Source organism: Eleutherodactylus coqui, chromosome 1, assembly GCF_035609145.1.
Source record: "Eleutherodactylus coqui strain aEleCoq1 chromosome 1, aEleCoq1.hap1, whole genome shotgun sequence".
Classification (NCBI taxonomy): domain Eukaryota; kingdom Metazoa; phylum Chordata; class Amphibia; order Anura; family Eleutherodactylidae; genus Eleutherodactylus; species Eleutherodactylus coqui.
The window spans coordinates 100,963,093-100,982,985 of record NC_089837.1 but is presented as its reverse complement, the minus strand read 5'-3'; the positions used below and the strand labels follow the sequence as shown (position 1 = coordinate 100,982,985).

The 19,893-nt window shown below is 43.3% G+C and overlaps 1 protein-coding gene across 2 annotated transcripts in view; it reads right to left on the bottom strand.

Moving 5' to 3' along the window:
• The window catches only part of LOC136623923 (glypican-5-like), a 256,681-nt gene that overhangs the window by 188,190 nt on the left and 48,598 nt on the right, over positions 1-19,893 (bottom strand). For both annotated transcript variants that reach the window (XM_066598219.1, XM_066598220.1), the window contains exon 3: positions 7,719-8,413. In XM_066598219.1, the coding sequence (XP_066454316.1) occupies positions 7,719-8,413 (695 nt within the window). The remainder of the gene's footprint in view (positions 1-7,718; positions 8,414-19,893) is intronic.

Sequence of the window (19,893 nt, the reverse complement as noted above, 5' to 3'; positions counted from 1 at the left end):
AAAATGAATGTTAAATTAGTAATTCAAAATGGCTCAGAAACTTGAAAAATGTTTCAAATGGGTTTCCAAAATATGGTAAACAAGTGAAAATCTGCTAAAAAAAAATGGTACAGTGTGTATGTACATATTTGTTACACAGAAGTTGAAAAACGATAATATAAAGATTTTTCTCAATTTTGGCATTTTTTAGAAATATACACAAATCGTATCTGTCTACTTTTACCACCCAAACAAAGTACTACCTTTGGCTAAAACTTTTAGAGAGTTGTTAAAGTGACACATGCCAAAGTTTGCCTGGTCATTAAGGCATAAACAGGCTTGGTCTTGAAGGGGTTAATCATACTTCTTTCTTTTCCTTCCGCCATGTTATGGCTAGCATACATTACACTAGTAATTTGCGGCATAACATTTACAGGTATACTTATTTATTTGGTGCATATTACCGCTCCTCTCTCAAAACTGTCAAGGTAGGTGGAAAAGGTATCAAAAACTCAAGTTTGGTGCACATCTGAGAGATGGAATAAATCCTCCACAGTATCACCTATTGAAAGGCAGCATTCCTTTCAATAGGTGGTACTGTGAAGGATTTATTTCATCTCCCTTATTTGCATATTACCCAGAGGAGCGTGCATGGCCATTTGAGTCTCCTCACTTAGTTTATAGTATATGGTTGCTCTCCCTAAGGAGAAAAGATAGCGTTTCTGACACTGGTGCACATCTAATACTCCAATTTTTTGGTACAATTGCAATAGAATTGTGGTCCTTTCAGCTTTGGTTTCCAATTATTTTCAAGCTCTGTCTTTGCTGTCGGTATATGGATGGGTATATTAAAGAGGTATTCCAAGATTGGCATGGACTTCAGAAAACCAATTTGCTTTGTAGGCTGTAAGAAAAGACTTCTATCTTCATTATATGTTAATGGATGTGACATCACTGCCTGGAGGATTGGCGCTAGGACATGGAGTGAGAGAGTCTTTTTCAAGTCTGTAAGCACATTGAAATTCTACATTCTTCCGACATCCTGTGACGTAAAGTGGGCTTCTCTGAAACAGCGTTCTGAAATGAACACTTTATGAGCATGTGCGCAATTAAGTCTTCACACATGGTTTATCAACCCCATAAGGACACGACCCTTTTTTCCCATTTTTGTTTTTTCCTTCCCCAGTTTAAAAAAAAATCATAACTCTTTTATTTATCTATCACCGCCGCTGTCTAATGGCTTATTTTTTGCGGGATGAATTGTATTTTTCAATGGTACTATATAATGTACCATATAAAGTATTGGAAAAACTCCTAAAACATTCTAAGTGGAGTGAAATGGGAAAAAAACGACATTCCACCATCTTTAGGTGTGTCTTGTTTCTACTGCGTACACACTGCAACAAAAATGACCTGATAACTTAGTAGTACGATTGCTACGATAACAAATGTATATGGTTTTTATTTTTGCTGTACTACTTTTATTATTTTCCAAAGAAATTTACCATATATACTTGAATATTAGCTGACCCGAGTATAAGCCGAGTCAATAGGTTTTACCACAAAAAACTGGTAAAACTTATTGACTCAAGTATAAGCCTCACTATACTCGAGTATATACTAGGTAAAGAAAAAATGCAATACTCCCCTCCCAGCCGGCGTCTGTGTCCCCGTCACGATGATCTCCCCGGCGGTGCGGCAAACTGCTTGAGAATTCTCCCCACTGTCATCTTTCTGCTCGGCTCCGAATTCCCTCGCCATCAGCTCTGTGTAAGTGAGCACTGTGATTGGATCAAGTGGCAGGCAATCACAGCCAGCGCTCAATAAACCAATCACAGCCCTTCAGTGATGTCATCCACTGGCTGTGAATAATTGAGCGCCGGCTGTGATTGGTTGGCGCTCGATCCAATCACAGTGCTTACCTGCACAGCACTGACGTTGGGGGAATTAAAAGCCAAGCAGAGAGATGACAGCGGGGAGAATTTTCAAGCAGTTTGCTGCACCGCCGGGGAGACCATTGCGCCGGGGACACAGAGGCTGGGAGGTGAGTATTGCAGGGTTTTTGTTGTTTTTTTTTCTTTTTTACCTCACTCGAGTATAAGCCGAGGGGGCTTTTTCAGCATTAAAAAATGTGCTGAAAAACTAGGCTTATACTCGAGTATATATGGTAATTCTTTAAAATTATTTTCTGTTGCCATCTTCTCACAGCTATTTTTCACACAGTTTTTTATTTTTCCGTCGACATAGTTATCCAACAGCTCAGTTTTTGCAGGATGTCCAGCAGTTTTTATTGGTACCATTTTGGAGTGAATATGGCATTTTTGATGGCTTTTTATTGCATTTTTTCTTGGAGACAGGGTGACCAAAAAGAAGCGCATTTGTGGTGTTCTTTATTTTATTTTTTCTGACATTCATATTGCGAGGTAAATAATGCATTACTTTGATAGATCAGACTTTTATGGACGCAGCTATACCAAATACATATTTTGTTTTATTATTTAGATTCTTTTATTATAAATATGGCATAAAGGTTTTTTTTTAACTTGTATTACTATTTATTTTTTTTATAATAAAACTTTTTTTAACTAATTTTTACATTTTTTTTTTTTTTTTTAAACCTTGCGATGCTTTGATCACTTTTGCACTATGATGTAATGCCATCGCATTACATTATACCGCAATCTGACAGGCAATCCATCAAGCCACGCCACTGGCATGGCTTGATAGGCAATTTGTAATGGCAACCCTGGGGCCTTTCAGATGGCCACCCGCTGCAATGGGAATTAAATGACAACCCATGATCTTATCGCGAGGGACAATGCAAGACCCCCGAACAACGCTCAGTGCATTTAAATGCTGTTGTCACAATTGACAACAGCATTTAAAGGGTTAACACCTCAGTTAAGCGGCACAGCATATCGGAGCTGTTGTGGCTGGGTGTCGGTTGTAAGAAAGCCAGCACCTGCATTGTATGGAACGGGATCGACCCGCGATTACTCTCCATACACACCTCTAACCTGCAGGACGTAACTGTAGCGTTAAGGGGTTAAATTTGTTCCATGTAAAAATGGCCTCCAGTCTAGTGATGGGTGAGAATTCTTTCACTAGTCACTCCATTTCAGCTCACCTAAACATAGTTGCTGGTAGATTAATCATCGCCTGGTGTAAACAGGTAATATTTGCCTTTCGACAACTAGCCAACAACTTTGCAGGAAGGTGGGTGCTTGTTTGGCGTGTGACTCCCACTGAATATTCACCTTTTTTCTACAATATTTTGCCCTCCTACTTCATGCTCATTGGTTCCCAAAAAATACAAATATGTGTGAGCGATCCCCAACTGAACAATCCCTGCTGGTCTTCGATAACAGATAAACCAAGGCTAAAACTGAAGGCCTTGCAGGTGAGAAGAACAAGAGGCTGCATGACCGACCGTCCGGTTGAACCACAGAGAGATGACAGCGCTGTTCACTCAAAGACTACTTGCATGTATTTATTGGCAACCAATAAGAATGCACAGGAGAGGGGTCGAAATTTCTAATGCCCATCCGCCAAAGGATCTCATGCCTTCTAACTAGTTGACAAACGATATTTCGACCGTGTAAATGCTCCCAACTATTTGTGTGTGGTTCAGCAAAATGTAAGAAAAAACTTGTACAGAAGACATATATGCATCATAAGCATCTACAATACTACATCACCTATTCATTGAGCGCTTGACTGTTCACCGAGTCTACCATCCTGCTGATAAAGTTATCAGTCTCGGAGACATGTATCTGCTGTAGACCAAAGCTGACATAATAATGTACTAACCCAAGTCCAGGACAGGGTCTAAGAAGAACAGACTGTGCTACAGTATTACTAAAGTTCCATCTCACTTAGTAAATACAGATAAGTGCCTATATCGGCAACTTCAGGGGTGAGGGTGTCCAGCATCCCCCTCAGACGCCAACAATCTTAGCAAGCAGAATAATAAAGCAATTCAGCATTGAAACCAGCATATGTTTCAAGGTTTGGGAAATGAGTGAAGTATTGGCACCAACAGGCTAGCTCAGCCTTCAGAGAAACTTTCACAGTTGCTGAGGTCAGCTTGACTCTTCAATGGACTATAGGAGATGTATTTGTTCTAGCAGACAGAGTGTGACGAGTGTCATAGAGACATTTCTATGCAAAGAATGAAGACTTTTCATAAAGGCAAATATTATTGTACCCTTTGTGCCCTTGTTTCCGAAACAGCCAAGCAATTTATGACAAAATGGGATTGGTAAGCTTGTTAACATACTCAAGATAAAAATCACTAATGAAAGAGAATGTCAAGAACATGGAAAGTCTTTCAAGAAATGTTGAGCTGACTTTCAAAAGTCTTCTAGACAGCCACAAACAAAGTGCAAAGCAATGGTGAATACCATTCCAACTTCGATATATAGTAAAACTATAAGCAGTGGATCTAGACTAAAAAAGGAATTATGTTGATGTTGTGTTTGGGTGACTTTTTTAAAAATACTCTCCTTGTTACAAACTGTTTTAAATTTGGGGTTTAGGAAAATTAGGAAAGTGATCGAAAAATTCTGCCCGATTATAAAGCTGACGGCAGGCCAATCCAAGTCCAGAAGTGTTTTACAAAGTAAGTAGAATTTCTTATTGAGGTTGTCTTGGATTGATGGCCCATCTTTGGGATAGACCATTAAAAGGCTTGTACCAAAACAAACTTTAAACACCTATCCATAGGATAGGTGATAAAAGTCAGATCAATGAAAGTCTCACCACTATGGCAGCAAGTAAACTGAATTTCTTGGTCAAATGGATCCAACTTATGATGGGAACAAACAGTGCTGAACAGACCCCACTGATTACAATGGGGTCCGTCTCGTTCCTGTCATGCTGTCTGACGTTTTCTCCGGTGAAATAATGCAGCATGCTGTGCTATTTTAGCTGGATTATCACAGAATTTGGTAACGGAGTCTTAGAACTCTGATGTGAACATACTTCTAGGGAGCCCAAGATGTCAGCCAGTGTGGCCCACTTTGGAGATACGGGGCAGCCCACTGGTATATCAGTGAGAGTTGATATCCTGTATGGTGGGCCACATCCATCTTTGGCTGGCCTCTTTGGTATCGTTCACATGTGCAGGCTATGTTTGTTTGCAGTCGCTCCTCCCCAACGTGGGCTGGGTTGAGTGGGTGACTGCACATTAGTATGCATTGAACAAGTAGCTCCTCAATATCATAGTCTGGCTAACTGCATTCTATTAGGGTTTATGGCGATTGCGCCTGCCCTGCGGCGCTTGTGCCTGTGGCGCTTGTGCCTTCCTTATAGCGATTGTGCCTGTGGCGACTGTGCCTGCTCTGCAGCGATTGTGCCTGCTTTGCAGCCTATCAGGTATTGCATTTTTGGCTTTTTCAGTAAATGTAGTTCTAGGGAGATGAAGCAGTAGGGCAGAGACATCGGATCAGTCAGCTCCGTGCATTTACAAACCCAAAATAGGGGGAAGGAAAATATTTAGGTTACACACAACACTTCTGGCTGCACTTATCTACTTTTGTAATGATAGCTAAATTCAATATATTCACACACTGGAACCACGCCTGTGGAGTCATGGAGTTGGAGTCAGAGTCCCATTTTGGTGGAATCGGAGTCGGTAGAAATGTATAAAAAAACTCATTTTGAGTATTTACAATTTCTTAAAGTTTTGTGTTCTCAAACTGTATTCCAATAAATATATTTTATGTTCTATTTAAATAGCTTGAATGTTTTTACATAACGGGGATGGAAAGCCTGATGTTACCGTTTTAATACAGCGAGTTTATCATTTAAACATGAGTCATATATAAAGTAGTCAGAGGTTTGGCCCTTATTGGAACAGTCTGACCAGAAGTTTTGCATTTAAACCTCAGAATGCAGTAGCTACAACTATATAAAATAGTTCTGTATACAGTGCTGTGCAAAATTTTAGGTAGGCCTGTGTGGAAACAATGTTGCAAAGTAAGAACCTGTTCAAAAATAGAAGTGTTAAAGGGCTACTTCTATTTTCGAACGCACCTGAAAAAAAATTCACAGAAGTGTCACTTCTGTGATTTTTTTTCAGTCATTATGTAGCTATGTCCCCAGTATATATAAGTCAGCTACTGTTATCTTGGATAGGTATTCATATCTATCTGAAACTCCCGACCTCTTTCATCTTAGGTGGTTGTGTGATCTCAATTCTGACCAGCTTCAGATTCAGGCCTAATACACATGGCAGGTCAGAATTCCGCCTGCAGAATCCTGCATGGAATCTGGTCATGACTGTGGCGGGTGCCCCTCGAACCTGTCGTCTTCTTCACCAACTTCCACTCAGACCTGCCTTCTTCCGGCTTCTCTGTACTGTGGATGGTCCGCACGGCTCGCCCTCGAACATGCACAGTACAGATTTTTTTTCTAAACTCCTGCTTTTCCAGTGGAATCTGTGGCCTGTCCACAATGTCAATTGCAGATGGGCTACGGTCGGAGGGCTTCCATTGACTTCAATGGAAGCCGTCTGTGCGGGAACCACAGGAAAATGGAGCATGATACGATTTTCCCGCTTGTGTGCATTAAGAATCATTTTTTCACAGCATGCTATGGAAGGTTATTGCTGCCAAACCCGGAGGCGAACGCCTGCTCTGGATTCCGCAGCAAAAATTTGCCCGTGTACATAAGGTTTATGTGTTCAGTTTCTAGTCAGTTTCTCATTCTACTTGGACCCTACCAGAGAAACTGCTTAGAGGGGGACACAGACACTCCTATCAAAGTTACTGATACTGATCCCACAGCTCCTGTCACACCATTATAATAGAGGAGATCACAGCTCATCCTTCTGATTGTATACTTATGGTCTGTAGTTTATTTAGGCGAATATAGAATACAGAAGGAAATGGTAGTATTGCAGAGATCCTGCTGGCTATAGCTGATCATGTAATGCTGCGCTGATGTATCATGGGATTGATGTAAAATGAAAGTAACATTAAGATGGTGCCAGATAAGCATCAGAAAAGCGCCTGCACTGCATGGAAGTAAAAGCAATATACACAGCAGATGTCCAGAGTGTGACAGGCAAGGGGTGTAGGAATGGAAAAAATGTTTTTCAGCCTGAGTGGCCCTTTAATAGTCAATTAACAAAATGCAAAGGGAATAAAAAAAGAATATTTGGCGTGACTATCCTTTGCCTTCAAGGGTACCAATTCTTCTAGGTACACTTGCACAAAGTCAAGGATTTTGTAGAATTATAGTCAGGTATATGATTAACCAATTTGACTAAACAGATGATGATAATGATGATCATTTTCATATGTAGGTTGAAACAGTCATTAACTGAAACAAAAACATGTCTGGTCTCATGCACAAGTCAGAGCTATTGTACAGCGCCGCAGTGACCACCATATGCTGATGTATGAAGATGACGTCTAATGGATCATGTCACAATATATTTGCTCCTGGATTCATACAGGATTGACAGAAAATAAATTCCATAGGACTCTGTATGAAATCTAAGGCATACAGAAGTGCAGTAAGGGCTGTTCACCTATGATGGCCATGTGCATAAGATCTATCTAGAAGGATGTGAACATATTGATTTGTGACATTTTAACTTTTTGCTATTTGTATGCCCCTGAAATATGACACAATCTGCTATATAACATTATCAATATTTATAAAGGTGATACAAATTATATAGAAGGTAAATCATATCAATAGGAAAAATACATTACAGTGCCCGGACTTACCATCCTGGAGAGGTAGGGGCCTTGTGACTCAGCGTAATGAATCGACTGGTTAACCACATCCCGAATGCCTAAAAGAGATTGCTCCAGATCATGTGATCCAGACATTTGATCAGCCAGGTGCTCCAGCAAATTAATGAAGTCTCTCCAGGGACCATCCAGACTTGCTAGGCTGGCCAAACATCCTCGCATAACATTGAGACAGTAGCCAACACAAGGTCGGATAAGAGTCAATCCTTGGCAGTGAGGACAATACTGCATTCTCACCAATGCACGTGTGCACTCCCGGGTCATGCCTGCATACTCAGTGCTGTTGATAACTTGTTCGGCCATACTTAATGCTTGCTTCATCATTCGGCTGGCCCACAAAGATTTGGAAAAATGTGCAAGCATGTCATTGGAATAGTTGCCAAATGGGTTAATATCCTGCCTTGTCAAACGTAGACAGTCCAAGTACTCCCCTGACAAGGACACCACTCCTGGGTTAATGAGGTGGTTGTAGACTGAGGGGAAAAGAGCGTCCCAAAATCGAGAGAATGCGTCTTCCAAGGGCATGTCTGCTCCCATAATATTAAGTGACAGGTCAGTAAATAACTCCTTTACCGACTCGTGTACATCATGAGACATTGAGCGGTACTTGCCGTCAAACAAAGAAAGTGTGTTGTTTGTGGCCACGTCAATCAAATAAGTGAATGTCTCTGAAAGAGAAAGCCATAAGTAAGAGTTATTAAATGTAAAGCTGTCAAATTATACATATTCTTAGGTCTCAATGTAAGTCAAATGATATTTTAGCTGCTCATTATAAAGAAAGAATCATAGGACAGATATCTCTTGGACCAGTCACTGTCATTTAGGAGCCACCAGAGTTTAAGAAACCATGTAATTATTAATGGCGAATAATACACCAAACTGACCGATTTCTGTGGGTCTGGTTGACTGTCTAATATGTATGAGGACTCCCAACTCTCCTCTGAGACACAAGATGTCTGGGGAGTTGGATTTCAACTGCCTGATCCTTTTGTTCTTGGGGCTTTTTCCCTTTCTTTAGCATTCGGGAGACAGCTATCTAATGTGTACGGCCATCCTAATAGTTATTACTTCCAAATGCCAGAGAATAGAAACGATCTGAGTTTTTTTAGGCCCACTGGATACATAGTTGTGACAGATCATCAGCCGTGTTGGATCGGGACCAGGGTAATGTCCCAGCCCACGTGATCCACACCCCAGCATGCTCAGTGTCATTTCGCCGCTGGACACTGACATGATCACTTCTTTGCTAGCATGTGGATGGATTTGTTGTCTCGGCAGGGTTTACTTGCATCAGTAGTTAGGGTCAGGTTTCTCGACCTTTTCCCCTTTTTGGTTTTGTTATATACATATCGTGTTATCCACTTTATTATATTGTGTGTGTATATCCGTCTGGATTCAACACCGTTTCCTGGAACATGTCAAACTGTGTCCTCCTCCAATCTGACATCAAATACACATTAGAATTGAAAATGCAGAAGGAAATGGAACTTAAAGGGTCTGTCACGCCAAAAGAAGTTATCTAGCTGATAACTGGTTGATTGGGCGAGGTCCAACGGCTGAGACCACCATGATCATGAAAACAGGGGTCTTTAAGCTCCCAAAATAAATGGAATGGCGGTCAAGTATGTGCACTACTGCTCTATTTATTTCAATGGGTGATAGCTGAGCATTTGAACTGAATGAATGTGGTGGGCATGGGTGACCAACATTCCATTCATTCTTGGACCACTGGGACGCCCATTTTCATGATCCTTGGGGATCCCAGTGATTGAACCTCCCAATCAGCTAGTTACCGCTATTTTGTATAAAGGGGATATCTTCTATTGTTGGGACAACCCCTTAAAAGGGCTTGTCTCATCAGAGCAAATTGCTTTTAGAACGTAAGAGCCACGATGATCATCTGATTACTATGTCTCTTGCTCCCCCAACAGTCTATTTTTTGGGGGGTGGCATGGCCAGCAAATGAATTTGTAGTAGCTGAGATTAACCTCTATGATCCCCATATACTTTAAAAAAGCATATGGACAGGGGTTGTCGTCAGAAAAAGAAAAACCCTTTAAAATGTCAAGCTTCAGCATTATGAATACAGACATAGATTTCACGAATTTATAAACACTCTAAAGAAATTCTGAGAACTGTCTTTGTTGGCAACATGACCTCCAACATCCCACAAGCCTGACCACAGTGGACCTGCCCACTAATTGGACCACTGGCTCCAAGTCCATCTCTAAATTTCCCTTCCAAAAACAAATAAGAAGACCGAATAGCCAGCCAAAATGGAGTTTTATCCAAGTGAAGCTGGCCACAACGTCCGCATTTATGGGTTTGCCCTCTAAATGGATGAGGTAAGACACTGTTCTATATTGGCTTCTCAGACACATTCTCCATCTGCTGACCTTGAAAGAAATATCTTCAAAATATACTACATCCGAATTACAGATCAGATGTTTTAACAAGCCACGAATAGAATTTAGACATGAATGATTAAATAAACGCTGATGAGCGGTATTACGATTAATGACGGCTGGCAGCGCTATCTCCCCCATGAGCACTTAAAGGATTCCGGCAGAAGATCCTTTACACTCATTGCCAAACGGAGGCTACAGATGTTTGGATTTACCACTCCTATATGGTGTGCTGGCTCTTAGCCCTGAAATATCTACGATCCTTTGGAAGTTGCGGATACACCGTGTCATATGATGTCACTTCTTACAGAAATAAATCATTTTCTTGTTATATAGTCTGACAGTTATAATCCTCGGATTACAATATCATCCTGAAATGATGGATTCTGGTAGAGACAGATGTATGAGCAGAATGCAATATAATATTTCTCTTTCACAGTTGAGATACTCCATAAGGCTAAAATGCATTTTTTGCAGTGTCATTACACCCCATATAGTCAAGAACAGGCTGAACTAGGGTTAAAAGCATATCGGTACACCGGCATGACATGGTCTGGAGCAGAGGCGTACGTAACTTGAAACTGCTGGGCCCCAGTGCAAAATCTGGAACTGGGCCCCTAAGGTCTCATGTCCACGGGAAAATCAGACCCGCTTCGGATTCTCCATGGAGAATCCGTAGCGGGTCCCTCCTGCCCCGTGGACATGAGCGCTAAAAAGAAGAATAAATAAGAATAAACTTACCTCTCACACGCTCCGGATCCTTTCTTCGCCGCAGCGTCATCTTCTCTGCGTCGCGGCCGGATCTTCTTTCTTCGGCCCGGCGGATGCGTAGGATGACGTTGGTGACGTGCCCCGCGCATGCGCCGGCCGGAAGAAAAAAGATCCGGCCGCGATGGAGAGAAGATGGCGCCGCGGCGAAGGGAAGAACCGGAGCGGGTGAGTAAATTCCGATTTTTGTCTCTCGCGGATCCGGACGGCTTCCATAGGCTTCAATAGAAGCCCGCGGGAGCCGTCCCCGCGGGAGACCCGCACGAAAATGGAGCATGGTCCGTTTTTTTTAAGCTCCATTTTTTTTAAATCACTTTTATCGACCATCCGCGGGTATTTATCTACCCGCGGGTGGCCAATGCATCCCTATGGGATGCGGATTCGTGGGTAGGAGAAGAGTTAAAATCCGCTGCGGATTTTAATTCTTCTTTTGCCCGTGGACATGAGGCCTAACTGTAAAGATTCATTGATAGTATTGGTTTGCAATATGGGGAAGAGAAACCCAATGGGCCCCACTAAGGCTCCTGGGCCCAGGTGTTGCTGCACCCCCTGTGCCTACGCCCCTGGCCGGTAGGCAAGTGGGTTAGAGTAGGGAGATGTCAGGGGTTGGGACAGTCCTGAGCAAGGTGTGTTGTAGGCCTCCTCAGTGTTGCATGACCATTTCGTGACAGCCCAATAACTTTGTCCCACCCGCCCTCTTCAGTATTGTTTGCGGTAGGCAGGGGTAGTTATTCTCTGTTCTTCAAAGAACTGGGGGTGTTGCTTTTTCTTTTGAGTATGCATGATTAGTGTTCGTGTTATTGTCATGGCAGTGAGGGCTGTGGGTTTTTGGACTTAGTATTAATTTGGTGGGGAGGGGGGAATTGTAGTGTTTATGTCACCCCAGATTTTACTAAGGGCTTACTCTCATGGGCATATTTTTGGTCCATGTGTATAACTGACTACACACTGATGCATTAAAGTCAATAAGGTGAATTTTTTGGTATTAGTGTATCTTGACGCCACCACCAGCTAGGGTTTTGACAGGGAAACACCCCTGTCACACCCCTAGCTTCCTATTGGTTAAAGTCCCGAAGTTCTTTGCAGCAGCGTCCAACAAGCTCCGCTGCTGACACAGTGCTCCCGACCATGCTCACCACCGCTGCCCAGTGTTGCCCTCTTCCCGCGCGCCTCTGCGGCTAAGCAGCTCCGCTCCTGACACAGCACTCCCGGCCCCGCCCACCACCGCTGCCCAGTCTTACCCTTACCCCCACGGCGCTGCGGGAAAGAAGCTCCGCTCCTGACACTGTGCTCCCGGCATCGCTCACCACCTCTACCCAGTGTTGCCCTTTCCCCCCGCGCCGCTGCAGCCAAGCAGCTCCGCTGATGACACTGCTCTCCTGGCCCTGCTGAACACGGGTCTTCACTGAAGTCCTGCGGCTGTCACCTTCGTGAACGGCCAGCGCACAGCTGTCTCACAGCAGTGCTAACCACTGCCAAAAGGCAGCTCTGCCCTTCCTGTATGGGCAGCGCAGATACATGGTGACCGGCGGATGTCAGGGGCCTTGACGCACCCGTCAGCCACACTCAACTGAGGGAGCGCTACAATTGTAGATAAATGCCGACGGTCAGGGGCCACCATGTACCGCCACGCCGAGTGACCGGAGGGAGCGCAGGCCATCAGTTCCACTGCTGCAGGGAGGCCGCCGACGTCCAACAGGACCTGTGAGGGTGTACACAGGGAGACTGCCAGTGAGCCAATCAGGAACAGGGAGCGTCAACCACCTGTCAAACACACTGTATCTCGACTCCACCACTACTTCCGGTGGCGCCAAGATACACTAATACCGATTTTTTTTTTACATTGACCGATGTTCCGTGTAAAGTAAAATCACAGCATGTCCTTTTCAGGTCCATTTTTACAGAATGGAATTCAAGTCAGTGGTTGCACAAACAAAATGGAGCACATCCGTTTGCACTCTGCTTTTCACTGATCATTGCTGATCAAGCAATTCCAGAAAAAAATTGGGACACCCTGAGTTTTTTTTCATATGAGAAAAAAGGATGGCCCTCTGATCACACATAGACATAATAAATGGAAACACGCAATATATATGGATGTCACATGGACACATGCGATAAAATTAGGGTTTTTTTCATGCGCGGCAACTGGACACGCTTGTCTGAATAAGGACTTAGGGCTTTTACCCACTAACGTATTTTTTAACGCTGTGATATCGCTGCATTTTTTTCAATGGGACATTGTTATGTTAAAATCGTATCGCACAAAAACCGCAAGTTTGTGCTTTTGCGATTTTTGTGCGATGCGATTTTAACATTAGAAAGTCCCTTTGAAAAAAACGCAGCGATATCGCAGCATTAAAAAAGATGCTAGTGGGTAAAAGCCCTAAGTCTTATACTTTGTCTGCCTTACTTTGGGCTCCTGGTAGGTGGAGTCTCGAGGAGTGGGTGGATTTTCAGAACAGCCATTTGCTGTTGGTCGCGGTACCATTGAATATGTGGCAAGCAACTATGGGTATTTAAAGGAGGTGGGCAGACTGGCAGTGCCAATGTCAAGGATTTTCCCCACAAAAGACATTTATCACACTGACTGAATAGTTATTAAATGCTAGATGACTCTGGACCTCCACTGATCACTAACATAAGGATACCAAGTCCACCATTATGCTTCATCAACAAAACTGCACTGACAAGAAAATTGTAAAGGAGTTAGGAGAACAAGTAGCAATATTGATTATTACGTCTTTCTACCCCAGGGCGTATATTCATGCCCTGGGTGAAAAGGGGTTCACACAAATGGGTGGAAGTTGAGCCAGTGTAAGCCGCAGAGGGAGCCAGCTATGACTGATAGTGGACCTCCTGCTGTTAACCCCTTACATGTCATGATCAAAGTTGATCACAGCATGTAAAAGGTGCACAGAGGGAGGGTGCTCTCCCCGTGACGTCATCTGCCCTCCACCATGTGTAATTGTGGAGGGCCTATGGGGGGGCCATGACAACTGGATTCCAGTCAATGTTGCCCAGGTCTGCCATGGCCTGTGATCCCTTTGAGGGCTCAGTCACATGCACAGTGACTCACGCGTATTTCCGCATGGTAAAACACCCGCACCGCGTGCAGATGAAAATCCGCATGACCAGGTCCATTGCCAGCCATATGTTCTTTCTCTGGCAGGTGCAGTTTTTTGTCCGCACCTGCTGTGTGGGCATTTTTCTGCACGGACATACGTGCGAATTGCCGCTCGTGTGACTGAGCCCCGATAAGCGATAATGCAGTGCAGTACAGAAGTGTATTATCAGAGTGATCATCGCATCGTAGGTTCAAGTCCTCTACAGGTAGATAAAAAAATGTAAAAAAAACCCCTTTTTTCATACTTTCCCCACTTGTATGAATATTGTTTTTTTTTTTAATAAAGAAAAAAATACATTTGGTATTGTTTAATCCGTAATGACCTGTACAATAAATTGAACACACTTGTTAGCCTGCATGGCAAATGCTATAAAAAAAAAAAAAAGAAAGAAAAAGAAGCCAAAATGCTTTATTTGTTCATTTTGCAAAAAATGCAATAAAGGTGATCAAAAAAGCCATATGTAACCCAAAATTGTGCAAATAAATTCTACAGCTCGTCAAGCTCTCACAGAGCTCAGTTGATAGAAAAAGAAAAAAAGTTATAGGACTTTAAATGCTCTGATGCAAAAAATATATATATTTTCAAAAAATAAAAACAAGTATTTATTGTGCAAAAGTGGCACCAATCCCCCTCCCCCCCCCTAAATTCTTTGGGTATCGTCATAATCCTACCAACCCTTAGTAAAAATTTACCACGTCATTTATGCTGTATTATTAAGGGCTTATTCACATGGACGTATATCGGCTGGGTTTTCACGCCCGGCCGATATATGCTGCCCCTTTCTGCAAGGGGAGGAGGCGGAATGGGGCGGGAACTAGTGTGCTGAGCTCCTGACCCCCTTCCGCCCCTCACTACTGTTTGCAATGGGAGGGGCAGGACGGGGCAGAGCTTGGCTCCACCCTGCCCCACCCCTCCCATTGCAAACAGTGGCATGGGGCAGGAGCTCAGTACACCGTCCCGCCTCCTTCCCTTGCAGAGAGGGGCAGCGTATGTCAGCCGAGCCTGAAAACACAGCCGATATACGTCCATGTGCATAAGCCCTCATGTTGTAAAAAAATTCCAAAAAGCAATGGGAGAATTGATGTGATTTTTCTCCCTGCTTTCCAACAAAATGAATAAACGTTGTACAGTACATTAGGAGGTACCCAAAAAATGGTACTCATAAAAGGGTACCAAAAAAAGTGAAGTAAAGGTGAAAACTTCCAAAAAATTGTTGCATCCTACCGGTAGGGTCCAAAGTAGCCCGTGCGAGTAGTGTCTTTGCCGTCTCTAAAGATTCGGGGGCCAGCTCGGGTGACAGGTGAGTTGCGGCGGGGAGCGGGGGGGGGGGGGGGGGGAGGGAGAGGGAGAGATCTCCCCTCCGTTCCTCCCCGCTCTAGCCCCGGCCGCTCCCCGCCGGCCCCCGAATCTTTAGAGACGAGCGGGGAGATACTCGGCTAAGGCACTACTCGCTCGAGTAATGTGCCTTAGCGAGTATACTTGCTCATCTCTAGTTATAAGGGATGCAAAGTTGCAGTTGCACCTGAGCCTCAGTGTGGAATCTATAGGTCTCTTCTTAATCACATCTATTTGATGTTGGCCCATCTGGAGTTGCTCCTTAATAAACAGGAAGATCATTAAGTGGATTTATGTAAATCTAATTGGATTGAATATCCATACATTCTGAAGTCAGTAAATGACCTTTAGCATCAAAGAAACCTGAAGACATTGACATTTGCGAGGAATGCCGATATTTCCCCTTTCCAGGACAAGGTCACCGGTTTACAGAGCCAGTTCCGTCTGTAGCTTCTATTTCTGTACTCCGCAATAGGCAAGTCATTTCATAGTCAACATATGAGCATCAATTCAATTAGGGCTAATCTTATGATACTGCTGCCATTGTCAAAAACATTTCCTAATCCCATAATTTCATTAGCAGCACAGAGGGGAAATTTCATGCCAAAATTGAGGAGCTTAGAAAGCAAATGAGTTTACTGTTACTTAAAAAATGCTAAAACTGATTGGCTTGTATAACATTCACATTGCTAAAGAACGCAGGGAGAAGGGGCTGCTGCATGAGGCAAGAGCTCCGTGACAGCATTTGGTCACCTGCAAGTCACATCACACAGGGACAATAATAAGAACTCCATTTTCCCATATGGAAACACTGAGATCAGATGAGAAGTGAGTGTGGAATCTGGACTGATTTTACATTGAATCTGTAGCAAATGCTCATCCCATTCACTTGAATGGGAATCCATGCCATAAAAACTACAATTTCTAATTCGTGTTTCAGAAAAAAGGAGATGACATGTCACTGCTAGACACGGGATCTGCATTGGGTCACTAAATCGGGCTAATCCATGTGCAGATTCACGGCAGCTGTTAATACTCATGGATTAGCGCCATTAAATGGCATCCAAACATTGTCATGGAGATTTAGCCTAAAGCCCCAGTTACACGCAACGATTATTGCTCAAAATTCTCTCAAATGATGGCATATGAGATATAATTGTTGCGTATAAACGCTACCATCACTCACTCTTTGGCTGAATGATGATTTTAAGGTGAGCTTAAGGGCGCCTTCAGACGACGGTATTTCGGCCAGGTGCCCATATACAGCGTCCCTCTCTGTAGGGGGAGGAGGGTGGAAGAGCCGTGATCAATGCATTAAGTTCCCACCCCCTCTCCGCCCTTCATCACTATTTGCAATGGGAGGGGGCGGGATAGGGCGGAGCTAAATTCTGGAACTTAGCTCCGGCCCTCACATTGCAAATAATAGCGAGGGCGGAGAGGGGGTGGGAGCTCATTGCATTGCTCCCGACTCTTCCAGCCTCCTCTCCCTGCAGAGTATATTGGCACCCGACCAATATACGGTCGTCTGAAGGCACCCTAAAATCCATTCTTCAGCCGGAGAAAGATAACAGGGACCGCAGGCTGTGTTCTCCATGGGAGCAGCCGATTACATTGTATTCAGCCGACAGCCCTTGCAAGAACAAAGCAGCTATGTGTAGGGCTCAGACCACATGCTGAGCTCTACATACAGCTCCCGGAGGCCCTTTTACACACAAATGAAGATTATAAAGTGCTAATGGACATTTATGTCTAGTAATACTTTATGCAAAATGCCCGATTGTTCACCTAACAATGGGGCTGTGTAAAAGAAGGAACGATCAGGCAATAAAGAGCAAATACTTTTCATAGACTTATCATGGTGTTTAGGCCTCATTCACATGGGCAATTTTACATGGTGATAAAACGTTGGTTGAAAATCACAACCATGTGAAGTATGGGATTCCAATGCTTTGATTCACATGAGTGATTTTCAGGTGCGTGAAAAAAATTTGAACCAAATAACTGCGAACCAATCTATCCTTGCTGTCCGCCTTTTTGGACAACAAGTATACGAGTCATCTACCTTATTTCTGGCATTGTACCAGAATTATAACCTCTATTGCTAAAATCTATGAGCCATTGACCTCTGTTTTTGGTCACCAGCCCCTAATCACGATCGGCCGGCACTAATTCATTTCTACATTATATATAGGTGCCACCGCCCCCCCCCCTTTTTTAATGAGATAATACTCAAATTAGGGCGCTCTCATTGTGTTGTTGACCACTGGCTCTATGTTGAGCTTATTTTAGTTTTGTATGTCTATCTGTGTTAGTGACGTCGTGTCAGCGAGGCATCTCGTATTTTTAAGTATTGTGCATTAAAAGTTACGTTTTAAGGAATACACACAGTGAATATTTCCACAAAAATTTTCTTCTTGTATTCGTCTGCCTCTGTGATTTCACCGTCAAAACATCAAATCGACAACCGTTTTTGACTGACAATTTTTCACACTGCGTCAAACGATAGGTCTTGGGGGCTGAAAAAAAGGAGGGGGAGGGAGTTTACCTGCGATTTAAGCTGTTAGGCTGCCCAGCCTGTTAAAGCACAGCACAGGTGTGTCCCGCGCCAATGTGAACGGACCAGACAGCGCAGAAAAGTACAGTAAAATGTGTGGATACGCCCACGATAGCGCTACTTTCACAGCACTATTACATTGCGCTATCACGAGCTTATCGGCACCTATGCTCGTCTGCAGAAGCCCTTAGGCATTTCATATCATCCTATGACTTCCAACCTATGACTCTGTGGCGGTTGCACAACTACAACTCCCAGCATGCCCTAACAAACGAAGACTGTCGGGGTATTTAGGAATCAAAGTTTCACTATCACCGATGTAAAAGTTACAGCCTAATCTTCTGAGCCTTACAAAAAAACTGGCATTGGTTTTTCCTACGGCAAACCCCCGGCATGAAAGGCCTCGATCGGTCAAGCTGAAAATGCATTCACTTACATTGGTCGAATCGGCAGCCATTAAAGAGTGAATAAACATTGTCCCCCTGCTCATCGCAGACACAGCATCTGAACGTTTATGCAAATTTACACCCCTTTACTTACTTCTCCACAGTAGTTGTATCTACTGTGACTATTTACAGCCATCCACTGGGAGGTTATGGATGAACTCAACTATTGATCCTTCAAGTGCTGCAGGGAATTGTCGAAAGACACAGAAAACCTGAATCTGAATGGATCTTTATTCCTAAAACGTGATTATTGGCACTAAGCAATGCCACATCTGTTCTTGCAATCGACGCGGGCCTTAGTGCCGTACATAAGCCGCCAGTGAGGATAATAATAGCCTGGGCATTGTTCTGAATGCGTCTACTATTCAACATTCGCTTCATGCCATCGGTATATCTCCAGCCATGTGTGACAGCTCTGTCTTTGCTCATAATTTAAAGATAATGGGTTCAAGTATGTTTTCCATTCTCAGACAGGTCAACCGTTCCATAATTCTCAAGATTCAGCTGAGCGCAGTTCCGCAGATGAGATAACAAGATCAAGTTATTGCAGTTGCTGAAGGGGTCTCCAATACCCAAGTCTAATTACTTCACCGTAGGATTGTAGGACTGATATGAGATTGTATCGTAAAACTTTCCCTCACCTCATTACGGATATTGAAAATAATTTGGTTATTACAGGCTCCATCGCAAAACAGGTGGAGACCGAGCAAAGAGAAATATCCCCCCGGGGTGTAGTTTACAAATATTACATAAAATCGACACAAAAGCCGCAGTCCGCAGAGACGGCACAATGTGAGAGCAAAGAGACCATTTCCAGTAAAAACACCATACACAAGCGGAGGCGAGCTAAACACCGAACTTATCACACAGACACAAATCCATAGAAGCCGACGGAAGGTTTTCCTTTGATAAATATGATTAAACGTTTTCCCGGTGACTACCATGACTATTCCTAATCTAGATAAACAACTCGCCCCACTACAAAGACGTTGAGGATCTCATTAGAACGTGCGTGCTTCCATAGAAAAAGATTTTACAACATTGATTTTCCTGCTTCGAAAATATATGAGAGAGATGGGCTATTTCTAAAGAGCCCTGATCGATACACAAGACGTTACCATTTGTACACTTAAAGCGGATCTGTCAGTATAATGTGCTGCTATAGTTAAGGGTGGCGGATTATAGATAATTCCAGCTCTGAAAGGTTACTAACTGTATCAGAATTATTGTTCTGATTGTCTAGTAGTCATGTGCACCAAGAGCAAAGCTACTAACTTTAAGCTCTGCTCTATTATCCTATCAAAAGTAACTGGAGAGCTGTGCAAGAATCAAAAGTAGTATTTATTGCCATCTGTTAATACTTAGTGGGACCTCCTTTGGCTTTAATGACATCCGATACTCTGTGGCATACTTTCTACTAATGTCTGATACACTTTAGCTGGTATTTCCCTCCATCCATCCTTCAAATGTTTGGTGAGTTCTCTCAAAGAAGATGCATCGACCCATCTACAA